A 23,268-nucleotide genomic window follows, 5' to 3' on the forward strand; every position below is an offset into this window, starting at 1 on the left:
GGGAACTAGCGCATAATCCCATGCCTCCTAATCTTTTATTGTGTAAGATATACATACTTTGGGACCCACTCTGGTAGTGACTGCCATTTGTTTTAAGCTGTTTTATCTACATTGTTACCATCCTGGGACTTGGGGAGAATTATTATTTAAACTGTTTTTTTTAGAACTGCTCCTTGTTTTTAGCTGCTGTTGGTTTCATGTGCTAGTTTGTTTCATTTTTAGGTTTCATTTTGCCTCCTAAAATGTATCTGCATGACTTATTTTGTTTTGTGTAGACTTTGTGAAAGCTGTCCTGTGTATTTTTGTAGAAAACAGGGTATAAAAATGTTATTATCATCATTAGCAGAGTTAACAAATTGTAAGAACAAGTTAGTGTGGTAGTTTATTATTATTATTATTATTATTATTTATATCCTGCTCTCCCCAGCCAAAGCTGGGCTCAGAGCGGCTAACAACAATAAAAACAGCAGAGTTTACATAAAATCACAATCAGTTAATTAAAATACATTCTCAAATCAATTCAGAATCAAATTAATGGCAACCATTGGGCTAGAGTTCTATGAGGATTACAGAAGGAGGGGGTCAGACTGTCCCTTGGCCAAAGGTCTGGCGGAACAGCTCTGTTTTACAGGCCCTGTGGAAAGATGTCAAGCCCCGCAGGGCCCTAGTCTCTTGTGACAGAGCATTCCACCAGATTGGGGCCACAGCCGAAAAAGCCCTGGCTCTGGTTGAGGCCAGCCTAGGGTGCCAGACCAGGGCTGTGGAGACCCAGATTCAAATTTCCACTCAGCCAAGAAGTAGACTGAGTGAGCTTGGGCTACTCGCAGGGTTGCTAGGAAGTGGGAAGGATCGCCTTGTGCCCCTTGGAGAAAAGGAGGGCTAGGAATGCAATGAAGACATAAATATAAAGAGCTCCACTGGATAAGGTGCAGGAAGTTGAGCATGCCCTTTCCAACAGTAGCCAGGGAACCAGTCCTCTAGTCTAGCACGCCTCTCACACCTGCGCGCCAGTAGCTGGTACAGTCATACCTGGGGTTAAATATGCTTCAAGTTGAGCGTTTTCAGGTTACGCTCCGCGGCGACCCAGAAGTAATGGAACACGTTACTTCCAGGTTGCGCTGCTCGCACATGCGCAGACGCTCAAAATGACATCACGCACATGTGCAGAAGTGGCAAAACGTGACCCGTGCATGCGCAGACGCCTGTTACGTTCTACTCAGGATGCGAATGGGGCTCCAGAACGGATCCCGTTCGCATCCAGAGGTACCACTATACAATGGTACCTTGGGTTACAGATGCTTCAGGTTACAGAAGCTTCAGGTTACAGACTCCGCTAACCCAGAAATAGTACCTCAGGTTAAGAACTTTGCTTCAGGATGAGTACAGAAATCGTGGGGTGGTGGGGCGGCGGCGGCAGCGGGAGGCCCCATTAGATAAAGTGGTGCTTCAGGTTAAGAACAGTTTCAGGTTAAGAACGGACCTCCAGAATGAATTAAGTACTTAACCTGAAGTACCACTGTATTGTGATAAACTGCACCAGAACATTGAGGCTTCATTCAACTTGTCCTAGTTGACGCAGTCCCCAATGAGTTCTCCCCCCCCCCCCATGAATCTAGCTAATCTTTTTTTCCAAGCTTTTCTTTTCACATGCAGGGGAAGTCCCTATCTCACCAAGGGTTTGAGCCCCATCATTGGCTACCCTCCCCTGGTTTAGCCAGCCAGTCAAAGCCCTTCCTGGGGTGCGGCTGCTTTTGCATGTCAGGAGCCATGCGTGAGAGCGAAGTGCAAGGTGGGGGACCAAAAGGAGCATGATGTGTTTCCCCACCACCACCAGAGGTACTACCTCCCTGGCCTTCAATTGCAATTAGAATCAGAATTATAGTCGGGATGGGGCACCGCAAAGGTCATCTAGTACAACCCCCTGCAATGCAGGAACAAAGAATCGGATTTAAAAAAATTAAAGGGATAAAAAAAAAGTTGCTAGCAATAAGCGGGGGAAATAAACAAAACAATTAAAAGCAGGGCCGGATTTAGGTTTGATGAGGCCCTAAGCTACTGAAAGTAATGGGGCCCTTTATATGTCCAGCTGTCCTTTGTCAACAACAAGTTATCCGTGTTTTTTGTGTTGAATATATGCTATATGGTAATTTATGGAACTAAAGGTAAAGGGACCGACTCTGGGGTTGCGGCGCTCATCTCGCTTTATTGGCGGCCGAGGGAGCCGGCGTACAGCTTCCAGGTCATGTGGCCAGCATGACTAAGCCGCTTCTGGCGAACCAAAGCAGCGCACGGAAACGTCGTTTACCTTCCCGCCAGAGTGGTACCTATTTATCTACTTGCACTTTGACGTGCTTTCGAACTGCTAGGCTGGCAGGAGCAGGGACCGAGCCACGGGAGCTCACCCCGTCACGGGGATTCGAACTGCCGACCTTGTGATTGGCAAGTCTTAGGCTCTGTGGTTTAACCCACAGCTCCACCCGCGTCCCTATATGCTATATATGCTATATGGTAATTTATGGACCTAATAGGTATCTGAGCCATTTGCACATAACAAAATCCATTTTTTTTCCTTTAATTTTTTTGGAAATTGTTTAGCTTGTAGGTCTGATTAAAAGCCAAAACTAAACCAAAACCCTCCGCACGCCAAATGGGTCGCCTCAGCCTGCCTAATAACGATAGGGCCAGCCCTGCTTCTCCTGCCCGGCCTGCAGCTTGGTTGTGAAATCGGCGCCTGTTAACCCTTCGAGGATCCGCCGCTCGCTCCCCCGTCCTTCCCTTGGGAAGGCGAAGGCGGAGCCACCGCGCGGCAGAACCAGAAAGGGCCATGGCTCGGCCGAGAAGCGGAGGGCTGTTGCTGCGGCGCCTTCTCTCGCAGCTCTCCCGCTCCGCGCAGGGGGGAGCAACGCTGCGGGTCTCCCAGGCGCCGGCTGCTTCCTACGGGTAAATTCCCTGTTGAGACGGGGCGGACAGACGAGGCGGGGGAGGCTCTGCAGCCTCAGCGACTTAGAGACGGGAAGGCGGGGGAGGGATTGTGCGCGCGCGCAGTCGGTGGCTTCCGACGGCCACGGGGCGGTGGGCCGAACGTTGAAGGGCGGGGGAGGAGACCCGTGCGTGCCTAACGTGGAAGGTTAGGGAGCATAGCGCGCAGCCCGGTGGTTCCCAAGCTTTTTTTCTCTGGGCCACACTTTCTGCATAAAGATTTGCTCGCGCCACACCGATATTATTTTTAAATTTAATTTAATATTAATTTAATATTTGTTTGTTTGATTGATAAGAAATACATCGGAAAACAAAGAGAAATAACTCCTAGCCACAAATAAATAAAAAATACTTGCAGATAGCTCGGTTCTGCACCCCCGAATATAAATCCTGGCCGCGCCCAGTGCACGGCTCCTTTTATCACATGATCACGGGACATCCAGAAAGTGCCATGTGAAAACAGCACAGTTGCAGAAGAACAGGAATCCTTCCCAAGATTTGATTATAAGCAAGCACCATATGCACTATAAGTAGCTGAACGAGAGCTGTGAGCTTGCAGTATTGCAGTTGTTGCCCCTGCGATTCGGTTTTCCTTCCCAAATAAACATATTTGCTGGTATCACACTTCCCCGCTCCCCAGTCCAATGTCTAGATTAGTGGATCCATTATCTTTTTGTGCCTTTGTTAGTCATTAACTCAACAGACTGGCAGATACTGACTAAAACAGCAGATAATGACTAAAACAAGGGACTTGGCGGAAGCAAGGCCATGTTGAGCATTTTATTGGAAGCTCAGGAGAATATTATGCATTCTGGGTGCCATTCCTTAAAGAAGTATGACTCCAGAACAGGAGAGTTGGAGTCCAACATTTATCTGTCAGGGGAGCCTGACAGAACCCTGGGAGCGATGTTTTAATATAACTCGAAATGGTTGCTCCGTTCCTTTAAGAGCATCAAATCTCAGTTTTACTTTTTTTCTGCACCTATACGCCCATTTAATAACTAAAATACCAGCATGCAATTAGTAAGTGACATTACTCGCTTCACAACGGGATGTAATTGATAGTTCTGAATTTGGATTGTAAGGAGATCTGTGTGGGAGAAGAAACTCAGATCAAATGAGGCTGAAGGATTTGGTTTACAAATGTCGCAGTAACACACTGCTGTTCCTCATCTTTTGTAGAGTAAAGTCATACCTTGGGTTGTGTGATTTCGGGTTGCACACTGCGCCGAAATCGGAAGTACCGGAACGGGTTACTTCCAGATTTCAGCGCTTGCGCAGAAGCGCTAAATTGCGCTTTGCGCATGTGCAGAAGCACCGAATCCTGACCCGCGCATGCGCAGACGCGGGGGTTGTGGGTTGCGAATGCTGCAGGTTGCAAGCGTGCCTCTCGCATGGATCACGTTTGCAACCTGAGCGTCCACTGTACCCGGATTTTAAGTCAACAATCCCAGCAGTTAAATCTGTTCTGGAGTTCTCCTCCGACCTGCCTCTTGGAGCAGATTTGGGGCAGGGGGGGGTGCACAAAGAAAGGAGAGAGGGGTCCACTGCATAAACAAAAATCCTTGCACTTACAGAACCATTTTGCTGGGTAGCAGCACCCTGTGTTTCCATACAGGAGGATGCTTCATTTGTTTATTCCCCAGCAGCTGAAGGCCCATCCTCCTTCAAAAGCTGGCAAAGCACTGAGTAAATCTTTCACAGTCTGCTAAAAGAACAGCCTCAGAGCACAATTCTGTTTTTCTAATTTTTGGCAACTTCACTCCTATCGCACAGGACAACAAATTCCTTCCGTACCTAAAGTGCAAACAACCGCACTTTATCCTTCTTTCACTAACAGCATCAGTCTTAACAGTAAGACTGGGCAGTCTGATCCTCCAATTCAGGTGTTATAAAGCTAAAATGTTATTTGTTGGGGGGGCCCTGATATTTCCTCTAGCACTTCAGTAACCTCAGCTAAAGTTGAAGTGAATGGCGTCCGACTACATTATCAGCAAACGGGAAGTGGAAGCCATGCTGTCCTGCTTCTCCCTGGAATGTTAGGTTTGGATCTTTTTGTCTTACGTCTCTGGTCTTTGTCTTATGTTTGTGGTCTTTCTCGGTGATGTTCTTTTCCTCGATAAGACATATATATACACAAGAACCAGGCTTACTCATACCACTCACACTCTTCTAGAGTGGCAATGATTTTTAAAAAATCTTGTAAGGAGCTAAGAACAACTCAGTCCACCAACTTTTTCTCACAGTGGTCACCCGGACCAGCTGGACCCAAGTACAACTTCCCCCACTTTTGATTCACAGCCATCCTGCCTCAGACAGTGGGGATTGAGCATAGCCATCATACAGAAGTAATCCATTTTGTAGCTAAGCCGCCAAGACCATATAACACCGGTCTTGAAAGACCTACATAGACTCCCAGTACGTTTCCAAGCACAATTCAAAGTGTTGGTGCTGACCTTTAAAGCCCTAAACGGCCTCGGTCCAGTATACCTGAAGGAGCGTCTTCACCCCCATGGTTCTGCCCGGACGCTGAGGTCCAGCGCCGAGGGCCTTCTGGCGGTTCCCTCTCTGTGAGAAGCAAAGCTACAGGGAACCAGGCAGAGGGCCTTCTCGGTAGTGGCGCCCGCCCTGTGGAACGCCCTCCCATCAGATGTCAAAGCGATAAACAACTACCTGACATTCAGAAGACATCTGAAGGCAGCCCTGCTCAGGGAAGTTTTTAATGTGTGACATTTTAGTGTATTTTTCATCTTTGTTGGAAGCTGCCCAGAGTGGCTGGGGAAACCCAGCCAGATGGGCGGGGTACAAATAATAAATTATTATTATTATTACTAAGATATAAGGCGCCTTCTGTGCCACTTATTTAATTCAGGAGTGTTCACGGACGTCTACATGTTTGTTTACCTATTTAGGCCAAATATGCAGTTTTTAAGAATGTAGAACTAGAACTGGATTGGAAAGAGGCATTGCTTGCCTGGGTGTAGAGACGTTTTTCTTGCTTCTGGTCAAACAGGTGTTTGCAAGGATGCCAAAGGTAAAAAGAGGATGACAGGTGTGCAGGTGAGGAGCTGCACCCCTTAATTCCAAGCTGCTTTCGATTCTCCGCAAAAGCTATTGCCTCATCTCTTATTTCAACATAGAGAGGGCTAGACAAAGGCATAGAAGAGAAGGCTTTTGATGGTTGCTAGTCGTGAAATCTATTGCACAGTTAGAGACCTTAATGCTTCTCTGCTGAGAACCACAGGAAGGGAGAGGGATCTTGTACTTGGGTCCTCAATGTGAGCATCCCATGGGCATCTGATTCTCCCATATGAGAACAAGATGTTGGCTGTGATGGGCCACTGGGCTCTTCTTATGTTCTTATGCACATATCCCACCATGTGGTCTTCCTTGGTGATGAGAGTTATCACGCAAGCTTCACCTGTTGAATTTCCCCCTTCTCCGCAACTGTCAAATGAGTCCTGACCTCTCTTGCACCAAGCCACTACAGTGTAACCAAGAACAATTCTTAGAACAAGTCTGGTGCATTGGGCGACATTTCCCTGGTCAAAAGGGGTCCTCATGCCATTGATTGTAAGCATATGGGGCATAGATATTAAGTACAGTGGTACCTTGGGTTACAAACACAGCCCCAGGATGTCAACAGAAATCACGCTCTGGTGGCACGGCGGCAGCAGGAGGCCTCATTAGCTAAAGTGGTACCTCAGGTTAAGAACGGTTTCAGATTAAGAACGGACCTCCGGAACGAATTAAGTTTGTAACCAGAGGTACCACTGTAAATATAGCTGTTGGGGCTTAATTTCCAGTTGCTCATCATTGTAGGAGAGTATCTGTGACTGTGGTCAGTAGCTGTAGGATATTATGTCAGATCTGTAACTCCTTGAGCAGAGAAATAAAGACACAAAGTTGGTTTATTGGGTGGTACCCATAAGGCAGAGTTTCCTTTTAAACTTAAAATGTGCATACCAGTGCTTTTTTTCTAGAAAAAGAGGTGCCAGAACTCACTGTTGTTCTCTTATAATGGCAATGGCGTCCACTTCAGCGGTGCTAGGACTGAGTTCCGGCTGAAAACAGCCCTGGGCATAGCGATTGTCTGTTTTGGTGCAATTATTTCACCTATTTTTTGTAGGGAGTGGCCAGACCGATTTTGGACCACAGCTGAAGTCTATGAACAAGCAGCAGTTCACACTTGTAGCCTGGGATCCTCGCGGGTATGGAAAGTCAATCCCCCCACTTCGAGATTTCCCTGAAGATTTTTTTGAAAGAGATGCAAAAGATGCTGTGGACTTGATGCAGGTAAATTTGTCCTTCTAAGGAACACCCTTTGGAGAACTGAAGTGTTCCTTCCCTGGGGTTTTAGAATGTTAGTTGTGGGAGTAAACACAGCAAGCAAAACTTGGGCCTCGGAGTTTGTGGCTCAGAAACTTTATGAAAATGATTAACTGTTTAGTAGCAGGATATCTCTGTTGCAGGACACCTCTGTCTCCTTTTTGCTTTAGCAACCTATTCCTTTCAAAGACTATTCAGCTTAATTCCTTTTTTAAAAACCTCACCATTATATATATAGCCTATTCAAACACAAAAACAAGTGTAAGGTATTAGCACCTGTCAGGGGTTTAGGTGCAGAGGCACGGGCAAGGGAGGAAACAGAGAGCGAAGGGGAGGAGACAGAGGAAAGGATGAGTGATGACGACGACCCGAGATCTCCCAGTCTTTCCAGTGAATCAGAGGATTCACAGAAAGGAGCACCAGTGGCCAGGGCAAGGGGGGAATCTAGAGAGGCACCCCAGGAAGATAGAGCCACAGGAGACTCAGGGGGGAGCAGCTGGAAATCGGGACCAGCGTCACCGCCAGGAAGCAGGGAAGAGGAAAGGAGCCAGGGGGGAAGCGCTGGCAGCTCACCACAGGAGGGAGGGCAGGAGTCAGGAGTGGCCACACCTCCATCGGGGAGCGAAGAAACGGTTAAGAGGAAAGTGGAAGGTTGGGCGCGCGCGCCAAGTTCAAATGCAGAGGAAGGCGGCGCAGCGAGCAGCCCCGAAAGGGAACCAGGTCCTAAAGCCCGGCGCAAGGAGGCAGAAGGGTCCGGGTCAGCGTCAGAAGAATCCCGGAAGGAAGAAGCCCCGGGGGGTAGAGGGACCCAGAGGAGGACAGTCAGGAGGAAAAGGTGGAGCAAGGCTAGGATATTAAGTTGGTGCGCACGGGGCGGAGACTCAGACGGAGCCTCGCCGATCTAGCTAGTAGACGTAGAGTTGCAGACAGCAGCGTGAGAATGGAAACTGTAATTCAATAAAGACTTTTACTTAATGACCGCTGGCTAGCGTGATCCTCTGTGAGCTAGGATCTTGAAGCAGCTCTGACAGTAGGCTCCGTCACAACATTGTGGGCATCTGCAGCCTCGAGGAGGGGAGAGAAACAGGCGCCCACTAGCGAGCTCACGAACGGCAGGAGACATGACGGCTGAGCAGCAGATAGAGGACCTCAGAAAAGCAGTGGCACAACTGAACGCCGAGGTTCTCGCATCCAGGAAGAGAGAGGACGAGGCAGCTGCCGCCTGCAGGGATCTCCAGGTCAGGTTAGACGTACTGGCAAAGCAAACACCCCGGCAGGAGGGAATTGGGTTGGCGAGACGGACAGGCGGACTGCTCTCTCACTTCGATGGGAACCTGCAACAGTATCCCAACTTTAGAGCCGACGTACTGTGCGCACTGCAACTGTTGCATAAAGACTTTAGAGATGAACAGGAGAGAGTGGGGTTCATCATGTCCCATCTGCATGGGGAGGCGAAAGCATGGTTGCGCAATTTATGGAGAGATAACGATCCGGCGCTCCAGAATGCGGATGCCTTTATTAAAGCGATGGATGGGTGTTTCTTATCAAGTATTGACATTGATCTTGCACGGAAGGAGGTGCATGGGCTGAGACAAGGGAGGGCCAGCGTCAGACAGTATCATGCCCGCTTTTTCGCCTTGGTCAGCGCCCTGGAATGGGACAGAGATTCGGCTCCTGTAAGAGACCTCTTTTGGGAGGGACTGCACAACTCGATTAAAGATGAGATAGCGAGGGGGGAGAGACCCCGAACCACCCAGGAGGTCGTTCAGAGGGCACTGGCTGTGGGGGTGAGGCTGGAAGGACGTCCGTGGAGCAAGGACGAAGGACGTGGAGGGCGCGAACCAGCCGGGGGCCCCTCCTTCTTTCCCAGAGAAGCAGCACGGGCGCAATCCACACCTCCGCCAGGAGGAGGAGCCGAACCTATGGAGGTTGGAGGTGCAAGGGCTCAGTCAGCAACCAGAGCCCTAGCACCGGCAGCAGTGAAGGCGAAGCCTCCTAGAGGGACCAGGAAGTGTTACGTCTGTGAGCAGCCAGGGCATATGGCGAAAGAGTGTCCCCAGAGGCCCCACAAGCTTACTGCAGCCTCAGCAATGGTGACTGCAGCAACGCAGCAGGGAGGACCACAGCAGGGAAACGACGATGTCTGGCTGGAGGAAGAGGCACTGGGGCCCAGCCAGACGTGTTAGTGACGCAGTCCCCAGAGATTTTACAGCCAGTGAACCCCCTCCCGCCCAAACCAGTAGTGCGGCTCACAGCATCTCTCCAGCTGCCCAATGGAATCACCATGGACGTGCCAATCACCATCGACTCCGGCAGCAACGCGGACTTTATAGGGCAGGAATTTGTCGACAGGCACGCTGGGCAGTTGCTGCCGGCCACACTGCCCCTGCAGGTTGTCACTGTGGATGGCAGGGAGCTGCTAGGGGGGCAAGTGGTGAAGCAGACGTCACCAATGGTGATGCGACTTGGAAATCACAGGGAAGTCATCAGCTTCAACGTCACTCAACTGTCTGACACGCCCATTGTATTGGGCATGAGTTGGCTGGACAAGCACAGCCCAACGATGGCTTGGTTCCAGAGGCAGCTGGTCTTCGGCTCTTCCTTTTGTGCTGAACACTGCATCGTACCCAGGCAGGAAGGAGAGGAAGAGGAGTCACAGCTGCTGCTAGGCACGCTGCAAGCGATTCCCCACAAGTACGCAGAATTTCTGGAAGTTTTCTGCGAGAAGGAGGCGGACAGGCTACCCCCTCACAGACCATATGACTGCAAAATTGACCTGCTGCCGGGGGCGGCGCTGCCTAAAGGGAAGCTGTATTCCATGTCTGAGGACGAACTGCAGGAACTCAAAGACTTCATCGATCATAATTTGGAGCGCGGTTTCATCCGAGAGTCTAAGGCAGCGGGGGGCAGTCCTGTATTCTTTGTTAAGAAGCGAGACACACCCCAAAAAAGACTCGTAGTGGATTACAGGATTTTGAACAGTGTGACCAAGCCGTCGGACTTCCCCATGCCCCGCATCGACGACCTCCTGGCGAAGGTACGGAAGGGAAAGGTGTTCACCAAGTTGGACCTGCGGGGGGCGTACAACCTCATTCGCATGCGGGAGGGTGATGAGTGGAAGACAGCCATGTTCACGCCACTGGGTACCTACGAATACAGAGTTATGCCTTTTGGACTGCAAAATGGCGCTCACGTTTTTCAAGCATTTATGCATCACGTGTTGGCGGGACTTCTCTACAAGACGTGCGTCTGTTTCTTGGATGACATCCTGATCTTTTCGGAGTCGCAACAAGAACATGACAAGCACGTCAAGGAAGTGCTGGGCAGGCTAAAGCAACACAGGCTCTACGCCAAGCTGGAGAAGTGCCAATTTGACGTGCCGGAGGTGGATTTTCTGGGCTACAAGCTGTCTGACAAGGGGCTCGCCATGGACAGCGCCAAGGTTCGAGCAGTGTTGGATTGGAAGAGCCCACGCAACCGGAAGGAGGTCCAACGGTTTGTCGGCTTTGCGAACTTCTATCGCAAGTTTATCAAGGGCTTCGCGATGCAGACGGCGGCCATCACTGACACCCTTAGCTCCAAGAAGAAGAAGTTCATCTGGACGGAGCAGGCGGAGCAGTCCTTTCAGGCCCTCAAGCGTCTCTTCGCGTCGGAAGAGCAGCTGCTTCATGTCAACCCCAGCAGGCCGATGAGGGTGGAGACAGACGCTTCGGACAGAGCAGTGGGGGCGGTCCTGCTGCAGAAGGACCAGCAGGGCGTGTGGCGGCCGGGAGCGTTTTACTCCAGGAAGCTCAGCAAGTCCGAGCAGAACTACACCATATGGGACAGGGAGTTGCTGGCCATTCATGCAGCATTCAAAGCATGGAGGCACTTCCTGATCGGCGCCAAGCACACGGTGCAGGTTTGCACGGACCACAAGAATCTGGAACACTGGCGCACGGCACAGTTCCTGAACCAGAGGCAGATACGTTGGGCTGAGTTCTTTGCGGACTTCGACTTCCGAATAGAGTATGTCCCGGGGGACACCAACATCATGGCGGACGCTCTCTCCCGTAAGCCACAGTATCTGGAGGACGCAACACCAGCGGCCGCCATGCACATCTTTGCACCGACAGTGTGGGCGTGCGCCGCGGCGACCGTGGACCTAGAGGCGGTGCGGCGAGCGTTGCAGGGGGACTCCTTCGCACAAACGAAGATGGCAGAGGTGCGAGGGGGCAAGGCAGCGGCCGACGGTTTCCAGCTACGAGATGGATTGCTCATCCGTAAAGGGGCCATCTACGTGCCGGGTGACGAACTTCGAGCCAAGGTGCTTCAGCAGCTGCACGACGCACCCACGGCCGGGCACTTTGGCAAGGAGAAGACGGTGGAATTAGTAGCCAGGGATTTCTGGTGGCCTGGAATGAGAGGGGAGGTCGCAGACTACGTGGCGAGGTGTGACACTTGCCAGAGGGCAAAGACGGTGCACAAACCGCCGGCTGGACTGTTGGAGCCGCTGCAAACTCCGGTCGAACCTTGGGAAAGGGTGGCTCTGGACTTTGTCACGGATCTGCCCAGCTCAAGGGGCAAGACGGCAGTGTTGGTGGTGGTGGACCTGTTCTCCAAGATGGCGCATTTCATTCCGTGTGCTAAGGTGGCCACGGCAGAGCAAACCGCCAAACTGTTCATAGACCACGTGTTCAAGGTTCACGGTCTGCCACGGTCTATTCTGTCCGACCGCGGGCGGCAGTTCATCTCGAACTTCTGGCAGAAGCTGATGGGCTTCCTAAACGTCAAGATCAATCTGGCGTCGGCGAGACACCCGCAGACCAACGGGCAAGCGGAGCGAGCCAATGCCATCATGCAGCAGTACCTGAGATGTTATGCGAACCAACAGCCTGCGACGTGGGTGGATTACCTGCCGCTTGCAGAGTTTGCCTACAACAACACGAAGCACGTATCCACGGGCGTCACGCCGTTCTTCGCCAACAACGGGCGGCACCCTAGAACCTTCCCGGGACTGGAATGCAGGGGAGAAGGGGAGCCGCAGTCAGCAGATGCGTTCGCGTCGGAGCTGCAGGAAGTCCACGATCAGCTGCGGCGCCACCTGGAGCTGGCTAAACACGCATACAAGGTACAAGCGGACAAACACAGAAGGGTTGGCGAAGAGCTCCACGTGGGAGACTGGGTCTGGTTAGCAGCCCACGCAGTGCCGGCCAGGTCGTTGGCCAAGAAGAAACTAGGGCATAAACAACTGGGGCCCTACCAAGTCGAAGAGCAGGTCAACCCGGTGGCTTTCAGGCTGGCGCTTCCGGAGGGTTCCAGAATGCATCCGGTGTTCCACAGATCGGTGCTCACTCCCTACAAGGCACCGCACAGGTTCCAGGAACCCGGAACGGCGCCGAGTCCGCTCAGAGAAGGAACGGGGCACGCGGGAGTGGCACAGGAGGAGCGCATCAACGAAGTCACGGAGATTTTGGACTCCAGATGGGGGGAAGAGGGAGTAGAATACTTTCTCGCCAGGGCGGGCACCCCGGCCAGTGCGAACAGCTGGGTGCCGGGCTACGCTTTAGACGAACCTCTGCTCAAAGACGAGTTTCATGCCCTCTTCCCACATAGACCTATGCCAGCGGACTTTTTCGACGACTGGCTTTTCACGCCCACGCTTTCGGACAGCACGTTCAGGGGGTTCGACTCGGACGAGGAACCGACACGAGACGTCCGTTCCCCGGAGGGGTCACCCTCGGGATCTGTCTCAGAACCCTCGTATTGGTGGGACGATAGGCCGGAGGAGCAGTTCCGCAGGAAGTGGCTGGACTGTTCCGGCCGAGCAACGCCGCCTGGAGGAAGTGCGGGAGAGACGGACATAGACATTTTCGGGGACGACCCTGGTTTCGAGCACGGCGGCACAGAGATGGAAGAGGAGGTGACTGTCGTCAACGAGAGCAGGGAGGAAGACCCGGAAGAGTTCCGATGGAGGCCTGCCACGAGAAGCGACCGATATCCGACGTTCGTCCCTTTGCAACAGCAGCCCCCAGCTCCAGCACCGGAAGGAGGGGAGGGGGGACTGGGGGGCTTCGAGGGGGGGATGGATGTCAGGGGTTTAGGTGCAGAGGCACGGGCAAGGGAGGAAACAGAGAGCGAAGGGGAGGAGACAGAGGAAAGGATGAGTGATGACGACGACCCGAGATCTCCCAGTCTTTCCAGTGAATCAGAGGATTCACAGAAAGGAGCACCAGTGGCCAGGGCAAGGGGGGAATCTAGAGAGGCACCCCAGGAAGATAGAGCCACAGGAGACTCAGGGGGGAGCAGCTGGAAATCGGGACCAGCGTCACCGCCAGGAAGCAGGGAAGAGGAAAGGAGCCAGGGGGGAAGCGCTGGCAGCTCACCACAGGAGGGAGGGCAGGAGTCAGGAGTGGCCACACCTCCATCGGGGAGCGAAGAAACGGTTAAGAGGAAAGTGGAAGGTTGGGCGCGCGCGCCAAGTTCAAATGCAGAGGAAGGCGGCGCAGCGAGCAGCCCCGAAAGGGAACCAGGTCCTAAAGCCCGGCGCAAGGAGGCAGAAGGGTCCGGGTCAGCGTCAGAAGAATCCCGGAAGGAAGAAGCCCCGGGGGGTAGAGGGACCCAGAGGAGGACAGTCAGGAGGAAAAGGTGGAGCAAGGCTAGGATATTAAGTTGGTGCGCACGGGGCGGAGACTCAGACGGAGCCTCGCCGATCTAGCTAGTAGACGTAGAGTTGCAGACAGCAGCGTGAGAATGGAAACTGTAATTCAATAAAGACTTTTACTTAATGACCGCTGGCTAGCGTGATCCTCTGTGAGCTAGGATCTTGAAGCAGCTCTGACAGCACCCAAAATGCATGTCACTAAAACTTTCGATTCATTCGCATGTAATTAAAGGAAACAACTTAAAGAGGTACCATATTTTTTGCTCTATAGGACCCACCGGACCATAGGAGGGGGAGAACAGGGGGGGAAAAATCTCCCCCTCTCTGCTCAGCACCCCTTCAGCGAAGCGGCAGGAGAAACGGAGCCCCTTCCATTTCTCCTCCCGCTTTGCTGAAGGGACACTGCACAGCTCTCCCTCTCTGCTGAAGCCGGGAGAGTCTTGTGCTCCCGGCTTCAGCAAAAGGAACCCAAAGCCTTTGGAGCGCATCGCGAGTTCCCGCTGTGCTCCAAAGGCTTCAGGCGGCTATCCCTGAAGCCTGTAGAGTGCGCACTGACTTCTCTCGCTCTCCAGGCTTCAGCGAAAGCAACGCGAGGCCTCCAGAGCGCGGAGGGAACGCTCCCTCTGCGCTTCGGAGGCTTCGCGTTGCTATCGCTGAAGCCAAGGAGCCTGCATTCGCTCCATAGGACGCACACACATTTCCCCTTAATTTTTGGAGGGGGAAAAGTGCGTCCTATAGAGTGAAAAAGACGGTACATGGTAGAGGGTGCCGAATCTTTTTCTCTCATAGCTCTTAACAGCCAGTCTTACTTCTGGAGAAAAACGCCTGGAGAAACACAAAGAGGATTGAGAAGAGAGAAAATGAGGACCAAATGGGTTGGCCTGAATGGTTAAGGCAAGTAATGTTAGCCCTACAATCTTGTGACCCAATTAATCTCCCCTCCACCTCCAGAATGAGCATGGTTCTTGCCCTAGCATGTGGCAACGAACCCTCAGAGGATGTTCTAGTAGCCTTCATACACACCTACCATCATGGCTTGGCACCAACCATCATGACTGAAGTGGCAGGCCTCTCTGTGCTTCGCAGAAGCATCTAGCAGGATTGGCACCCTATGAGGCAAGATGTATGGGCTACTCTCACTCAAAGCACAAGGGGATGGCTGTCATCCCTACTCTATTTTAATTTTACAAAGGTTTGGGTATTCCTTTAGATCACGGTTTCCCAAATTTGGCTCTCCAGCTGTTTTTGGACTACAGCTCCCATCATCCTTCCCGCCCCCCAATTTTTTTAATTGATTCTCCACATATATGACAAAAACAAAAAAACACATAAACTAACACAACACAATAAACTAAACACAAAGGAAATTTGTTTCTTCAAATCTAATTCTTGTTACATTGATAACTGACTTCCTCATATCCCCTCTAGCTGAATTTCATTGTATCACCTGTGTAACAGCTCTCCCAAATCATATTTCTAATAAAATTAACTTTCATTTACTATCTGATTCTCTTTTATTAATATTCTAATCATTAATATTTACTACCACAAATTCTTATTCTACCCCAAGCCTATTTATTACTTCCAAGAATTTTCTATTTATCTTATATTACAATATTTAGCTAAATATTCTTTAAATTTCTTCTTATCCTCATGTATCTCCTCTTCATTCTGGTCGCGGATTCTTCCAGTCAGGTTGGCCAGCTCCAAAAAGCCTAACATCTTCATCTGCCATTCTTCTATTGTTGGTATCTCTTGTGATTTCCAATTTTTGGCTAATAAAAGTCTTGCCGCTGTAGTGGCATACAAAAACAGTCTAACATCTTTTCTGGGCAGTTTCAATCCTATTATTCCAAGTAGAAAGGCTTCTAGTTTCTTAAAAAATGTATTTTTCAACATTTTTTTCAACTCATTATAAATCTTTTCCCAGAAGTCTTTCACCTTAGGACACGTCTACCGCTCCCATCATCCTTATCTAGCAGGACCAGCAGTCAGGGATGATAGGCATTGTAGCCCGAAAACATCTGGAGACTCAAGTTTGGGAACCACTGCTTTAGATGATCTGGAAGAAGGGAGCTGCCTACCCTTCTTGTAGGTTGTCAGGATACAGTATGGGAGTGGCTAATCTGTGACCCTCCAGATATTGCTGGACTACAACTCCCATCTTTCCTGACCATTGGCCATTCTGGCTGAGCTGGTGGGTGCTCAAGACCATCAACAGCTGAAGGGCCACAAGGTAGCAACCCCTGATCTAGCAAGCCTCCAGTACCATAGGTGAAATTTAGTAGGTGCAACATAGCCAAACTCCCACCACTTGTAAATTCCCTTGATTTCGGTGGGGAAGGGTTGCTTCTGAAGAGACTTGTGTCTTCAGGTAAAGCCATTCAGCTGTAAAAACCAGTTATTTCCAGTCTGTTTCCCTGTACTAAACAAGGCACTGAAGTTTAAGAAGTTCTCCTTGCTGGGATGGAGCGACGGTGGAATAACAGCACTCATTGCTGCGGCAAAGAATCCAAATCTTATCCACAAAATGGTGGTTTGGGGAGCCAATGCCAGCGTTTCAGAGGAGGATGTGAAACTTTACAATGGTATGTATCAGATGAATGTAGAAAGGGTACGTTGAAGTTTTTCTTTAATTTTCTTTTCTAAACCACCATAAACATTTCAAAAATTGACGTAATGTAAGCTCGAAGAATTCACAATTCAGCTATATTCGTAGCTGACATAAAGGAAGCTTGGTTACTAGATGTGAAACTTAATGCTCCAATGTAATAAAAATGCATTACAATGAAAATATTATAATGGTCTATTATAAGAAAATCTTTTCCCACTGTACTCATAATATATGTGAGGAGAAAATGGATTATCCACCTTTTCAGCTCCCTACAATACTTGCTGTTTTCCCATTAAATAGTTAACGATAAATCAGAAAAATATTGTTTTGCACCAGTTGAATAAGCAGCAAATAGAATTAAAAGCCTTTTTGAATCAAGTATCATGGATTGTGGTTACAAAAAGAAAAAAGAATATTTTTTTTAAAGGAACAGTTGAATTGCTCTTGAAGAGAAATGAGGGGGGCGGGGCAGGTAGCTACAATAATTAACAACCCTGCAGAAAAAGAATTCAATTTAAAACTAAACATTTGCACATTTTGCTGCTACATGAAAAAAAAAACTTTGTAAAAACTTAAATGTGAGAGCTTCTAGCAGTGAGATGAGATCTTAGCATACTGCTGTATTGTTGCTGGTGCTTTTAGTTTATTCATAAACGACCAAGCTGAGCAGTGAGGCCGCCAATATGCTAATGACATCCAATTATTCAGGGTAGTAAAGACAAAAAAAAGGATTGCAAAGAGCTTGAACTGTATTTATCCAAAATGGATGAATGGATGACAAAATGCCAAGTGCAGCTCAGAGTAAGGATCAAGTGAAGTACAGTGGTGCCCCGCAAGACGAATGCCTCGCAAGACGGAAAACCTGCTAGACGAAAGGGTTTTCCGTTTTTGAGCTGCTTCGCAAGACGATTTTCCCTATGGGCTTGCTTTGCAAGACGAAAACGTCTTGCGAGTGTTCCGGTTTTTTCCCGCTCCCCCCCTTTTTCTAAGCCGCTAATAGCCTTTTAGCCGCTAAGCCGCTAATAGGGTTGCTTTGCAAGACGAAAAAACCGCTAGACGAAGAGACTCACGGAACGAATTTCATCTTGCGAGGCACCACTGTACTGTGGAACAAAATATCCTAACTTCACATTATACTGGGGTTGCTATACGTCCAGAAATTCCAGGACATGTCCTCTATTGGGGGGTGTACATGGCCACCTGGAGGGAAATTTACGTTTTAAAGCAAATGTCTGGGATTTTAAAAAATTAAAAATAAAAATTTGGGGTGCACAGGTGGCTCTGATTCAGGCTGACCAAACGAGTGGTTTGGGCTTGGCAGCAGCAGACAGCATGGGGGCTATTGGGTGAATGCCCCCCAAAATCTCAACAACTATTTATGTCTGGATTTTTACCAACCCAACATTATACACTGGTGGGGCCCCAGCTAACAGTTACTGAGCAAGAAAGGGATTGAAGGATGTGAGGGAAAGCTCAATTTAAATGCTGATCCTAAGTGCTATGGAAATGGCAAAATTCTAGTTCGCAAAAGAGATTGAAAATGCAATTACCAATGCCTTTATACCCATTTATGGTGCAGACAGCCTTGGAATACTGTGTACAGTTCTAGTTACTGAAGTGAAGATAGGATACAGTAGAGTTGGAAAAAGTGCAGTCAAAATGATTAGGAGTGGGGCTAAATCCAGTCCATTATGGGAAAAGGTTATGATGTTTGGTGCCTTTTAGCCTAGAAAAAAGATGAGTAATGGGGGCATAATAAAGATGTATTAAAATTATCTGGAGAAAGTGGGTAGAAGTTCTCTCTCTCTCAAAATACTAGAATAGAGCTGGATTCATGTTTAATTGTGTGAATCAATTTGCATTGACCCTGCCCACTGCTGGCACGAAGCTCTGAAAAGTTAGCCATGGAAGGGGATTGAGGCCTGTGGGCTGGAAAAGGTTCTCCGCTCCCTCATAAGAAGACAGGATTTTGATACTTCTTTTAATATACACATTTCATTCCCTTGTCCGCAGCTATCCGTGATGTTTCAAAATGGAGTGAAAGAGCTAGGCAGCCAATGGAAGAAATGTATGGCCACGATTACTTTAGCAAAACCTGCGCAGCCTGGGTGGATGGAATCTCCCAGTTTGCACAAAAGCCAAATGGTAAGAAATCCTGCAGCTAAAAAGAGATAGAGGCCGGCAATGATCAGCTTTAGGTCTCCGCCCTGTTTTGTTGCATTTCAGTTCACTATTGTCCATCGCTGTATCTCAGAATCATCTTTACCCACAAACTTTCTTCCCAGGAGTCTGCCAGCATTTAAAAATTAATGCTGACTTTGTGTGATTGGAGGGAAAACGTGGGATACAAATGCAATCATTTAAAAATAACTGGAATATTACAATGGGTCAGATTTAACTAATTCCTTCCATTAGCGGAAGCCTACACAAGGACTTCCATTAGCACAATGGAGGCTTGACTTCTCTTCCCTCATGATCCCACTTCCCAAATTGGCTTGCAGGATCAGGAAAAAACCCAGAGCGGCACTGAGGGGTGGGCAGAATGTCCTGTCAGAGCCATAGGCGCCGACTCCATGGGGCTTGAGGGGGCTCGAGCCCCCTCAAAAAATTTTTTGGGGGGGCTCAGCCCCCCCAATAATCTCGGGCGCCGGGGGCGGGGGCTCCTGCCTCGCTGCTTCGCAGCACCACCGCCACTGCCAAGGCACTGCCGGGGGGAATTTCCTTCCTCCTGGCGGTTTCAGCCCCCACGAGAACAGGGGAATCCCGACTGGCCACACCTCCCAGCCAGCCAATCGGCTGGCTGGGGGGGCGTGGCTTGCCCTATTTAGGGCCGGAGCCACTTTATTTGCATATTCATGAGCTTATTTATTATTCATGAGCTTTCCCGCCCCCCCCCCCATATTTTTTATAAGTCCGTGTCCCTGGTCAGAGCTGAAATGTTTGCACTGATTCACCTCAGCAGGCACTGAACTCCTCCCATAGATTATAGCCGTGTTCGACCAAGTGATTATTTAGATCGGAGCTGAGGCTCTCCCTTTAGCAGCTATGAATGAACTTCCCCTCGCAATTCTGTGTTCCTTTGGGATGTGGGTGGCGCTGTGGTCTAAACCACTGAGCCTCTTGGGCTTGCCGATTGGAAGGTCGGCGGTTCAAATCCCCATGATGGGGTGAGCTCCCGTTGCTCTGTCCCAGCTCCTCCAACCGAGCAGTTCGAAAGCACACCAGTGCAAGTAGATAAATAGGTACGGGAAGGTAAACGGCATTTCTGTGTGCTCTGGCTTCCGTCATGGTGTTCCATTGCACCAGAAGCGGTTTAGTCCTGCTGGCCACATGACCCGGAAAGTTGCTTGTGGACAAACGCCGGCTCCCTCGGCCTGAAAGCGAGATGAGCACCGCACCCCAGAGTCTCCTTTGACCAGACATAACCATCCAGGGGTCCTTTACCTTTTACCTTTTGACACAGGGCTGCCATGGGATAAACATTTCGAGTGCAGACCGTTTCTCCAGCTGTCATTTTACCTTCCTTGTCATATGAAGTTTGTTTTTTACTGGTGGCAGTGGTTGGAAAAGCACCATGCTACCTGCAAGGGGAAAGAAGCTTCTGAGCTGCTGAGAGTAGGAATTGTGTGTGTGTGTGTGTTTAGATTTGGATTGGCAATCCACCTGCAAATGAGGAACTGCCATTTGAACAGTTCTGCAACCTTGAAATAACCGTCATGCTAGCCAGATCCGTACATTTTGCTCGTGGTTCTGCTTTTTTAAGTAAGCAAGCCTGTTGGAACGTTTCGCAGGGGAAATGACGCACTGCCTAATTGCACACAAGGTATTTCTGCTTTTCTACTCCACCTTTCAGAAAAAAATTAACATTCCCTACTTACACTTGTCTGCTTAAGTCAATCATTGCCAGTCTTAGTTAAAAAAAGCAATAATCGTTCGAGACTAATTTTGAGGAGCTTTTTTAAAAAACAGACCTTTTTTAATAAAAAAAACTTTCTGAATGCTAATGGCTGTTCACTACATCAAGGACAAAGCGGTCAAATCACTTGGAAGGCATAGAATGGGCAGCAAGGCTGGGCAAAGCAACTCCGGCTACAATCTCCTACCCACATATCCTGGGAGCAGGCCCCAATGATCTCAGTGAGACTGACTTCTGCGTAGACCTAGAGCTGCATTACTACTATCCCAGTCCCAGCTGGGGAGAAGCAGAGTGGCATATCAGCCACCGCATCTCAGGTTCTGACAACCAGGACAGAAGAGGTGGAAATAAAAATTTTGCTGCACCAGTTCCAGGCTGGCCTAGCCAAAGGGTGTGAGAATTGGTTCCTTTGGGGAATCTGCAAATCTGACACCATTTCTGGCCTTTCTGCTGGCTACCACTTAATGCTTTCCATTAAGACCCACACCCACCCCACTAACAGATTTGCACCTTCACCATAGCCTAACACACCCACCCCAGCAGTGCAGATCAGGAGATTAGGGCTACTCAGATTATTAGCCACTGTTTTATTTCCTGATGACACTTTCTCAGTGTTCCAAGGCCTTGCCAGGACATCTTTTAAACTCTTGTAATGTTGTCCTTTCTTTCTATGGTACCAGGCTGGCGTATAGTTCACATAACTCAGTAAATTGGGTTATTTGGAACCTAATTTATTTTGTGTGTGCAGAATCTTGCCTGCATTAGCTGAGTCGACATATTTAACTCAAGATTTATAAGTGCCGACACTTGTGATGGGGGATAAAAGGAAACTGAAGCAAACTGCCCACAAAAGCAGAATAAAATTCTGACACATATTTTTAAGTACAAATATCAGTACATGCTTGAACAGGTTGTCTAAGAATTCAGAACTAAATGCTGAGAGAAGGGGGAAGAAAACCCTGGCAATTTTGTCTGAATCAGAGAGACTGGCACTCAAGGAATTGCTCCCATTGTGGTAATTCCTGTTACTGATCCAGTTGCTACTAAATCTTTTTTTTTGCAGCCAGAAGAATCAACTACGTTATTTCACATCCTTTGCAAGAGGAAGTAGGTGGTGTTAGCATCACATTTCCCCAGTGAAGCATATTACCATTTCAAAGTAAATAAATAAGGAAATTATCTTGACCTTTTTTTCCACTTCCCACCCCCAGGCAGTATCTGTCAGTCTTTGCTGCCTCATATTCACTGCCCAACATTAATAATCCACGGAGAGAAAGATCCATTGGTTCCACGCTTTCACCCTGAATATCTTCACAAGCATATCAAGGGTTCACAGTAAGTCTGTTTTTTGGGGGAGGTGGGCAGGAGAAACTAAAGCTAAAAATTATGTGAACAGATTAAAAAGCTTCTCCAGTTGCTCAGAACAAACTACTTTGCAGGCTTCTACAATCATTCGAAAGAATGCTTCCAGCCATGATATTGTAGAAATACTCACAAGCAGACAGATCCATCTCATAGGAAAGATTTGTGCCCAGTAGATGCAATTTCTGAACGCAAGTAGAAAGAGCAACTTGAACCAGCACAAAATTCATTTCGCAATTTTCCGCAATTCAGCAAAGCGTCTGGGGTCAGTAACTTGAGATGAAAGCTCAAGGACCTGCTTCCAAAATTAGACACCGGCATTAGGAAGTTAGAAACTGTTAGCAACAGTTTCTAAACTCTAAATGCTGCAAGTCTTTAATGGAACATGGTACAATGGAGGCAATCTATACTGTAGCAGCTACAAAATAGCTGTCTTGAACGCTCTGCAATGAATAGCGCAGTGATGTTGTCATAGTTCAAGCTAACCACCTTGCTAAAACAATCCTTAAGGGATCATTTTTTAAAAATCCAGTAATTTTGTAGAGATAGCAAAACAACAAAGACTGTGAGCTTAAGTTTCACTGAAACTTGTTTACGAATTTGCCCACGTCAGACAGGCACATAAGGCTGCCAACTCAGTGCTTGCTTCGAATGTTGAAATGGCCACAGCAGCTCACAACACTTTGGTATGACATGACTCCTCTGCAGTCATGTCCTGCAGATTATGTTGCTTCTTTTCATAAAGACTTTTTAAAAAAGATATATCCATTTGAAAAAGATGAGCATGGACCGGGAAATAACTGTAGCATGATCAAAGTCGGACACCTCCATTAATGTCCATCAATTATGGCACAGATGCTTTGAGATATCAATTCCAAATATGAAAATAAAAATCTTTCTAGCAAGCTGGCTTCTTGCATGCACTTGGGCAGAGTGTAGGGTTAAGTAATAAATGCTTGCAGTGTTTCCTGTTAACCTAGAATTTATCCAGTTTTGTGTTTTGTTTTGTTTTTTGTTTCAGGTTGCATTTGATGCCGGAAGGAAAACATAATTTGCACCTACGCTTTGCAGACGAATTTAACAGAGTGGTGGAAAAATTTATTCTATGAAATGTTGCCGGTTGTTACTGAACCACTCTGAGATCTATGGGTATAGAGCAGTATAGAAATTTAATAAATAATAATTGATAAGCAGCAGTTTCTTTGCTGTTCCTACTCATGGGGTGGACAGGACGCTAAGTCCATTTTAATCAGCTTCATCTGGTATGGGGGAGAGAAAGGGAATCAAATTTCTTCCTGTTATTGCACCAAAATTGTAACATGCTTCTCATGTCAACAGTTTGGCTGTATCTTAACCTTTCGGGGTTTTATACTTAAATGAGCATTAAAATCTGCCGTTTGGCTATTAAGGACTGCTCGTGTTTCT

General features: G+C 48.6%; 1 protein-coding gene and 1 long non-coding RNA gene across 2 annotated transcripts; one reads left to right on the top strand and one right to left on the bottom strand.

Annotated features, from left to right (window-relative positions):
• Positions 1-2,780: 2,780 nt before the first annotated feature.
• Positions 2,781-23,251, top strand: BPHL (biphenyl hydrolase like). The gene is made up of 7 exons (XM_081206602.1): positions 2,781-2,940; positions 4,919-5,022; positions 7,109-7,275; positions 16,386-16,539; positions 18,579-18,710; positions 21,693-21,816; positions 22,865-23,251. Exons 1-7 carry the CDS (start codon positions 2,825-2,827, stop codon positions 22,950-22,952), a joined length of 885 nt encoding a protein of 294 aa, XP_081062728.1. The 5' UTR covers positions 2,781-2,824; the 3' UTR covers positions 22,953-23,251.
• Positions 7,376-14,249, bottom strand: LOC308594060. Its single transcript, XR_014011278.1, has 2 exons — positions 14,135-14,249; positions 7,376-7,584 (listed from the first exon to the last, which is right to left on the bottom strand). It is a non-coding gene; the product is annotated as an uncharacterized lncRNA (long non-coding RNA).
• Positions 23,252-23,268: the final 17 nt, after the last annotated feature.

The sequence above is a fragment of the Podarcis bocagei genome, assembly GCF_964188305.1.
Source record: "Podarcis bocagei genome assembly, chromosome: 8".
Lineage (NCBI taxonomy): Eukaryota > Metazoa > Chordata > Lepidosauria > Squamata > Lacertidae > Podarcis > Podarcis bocagei.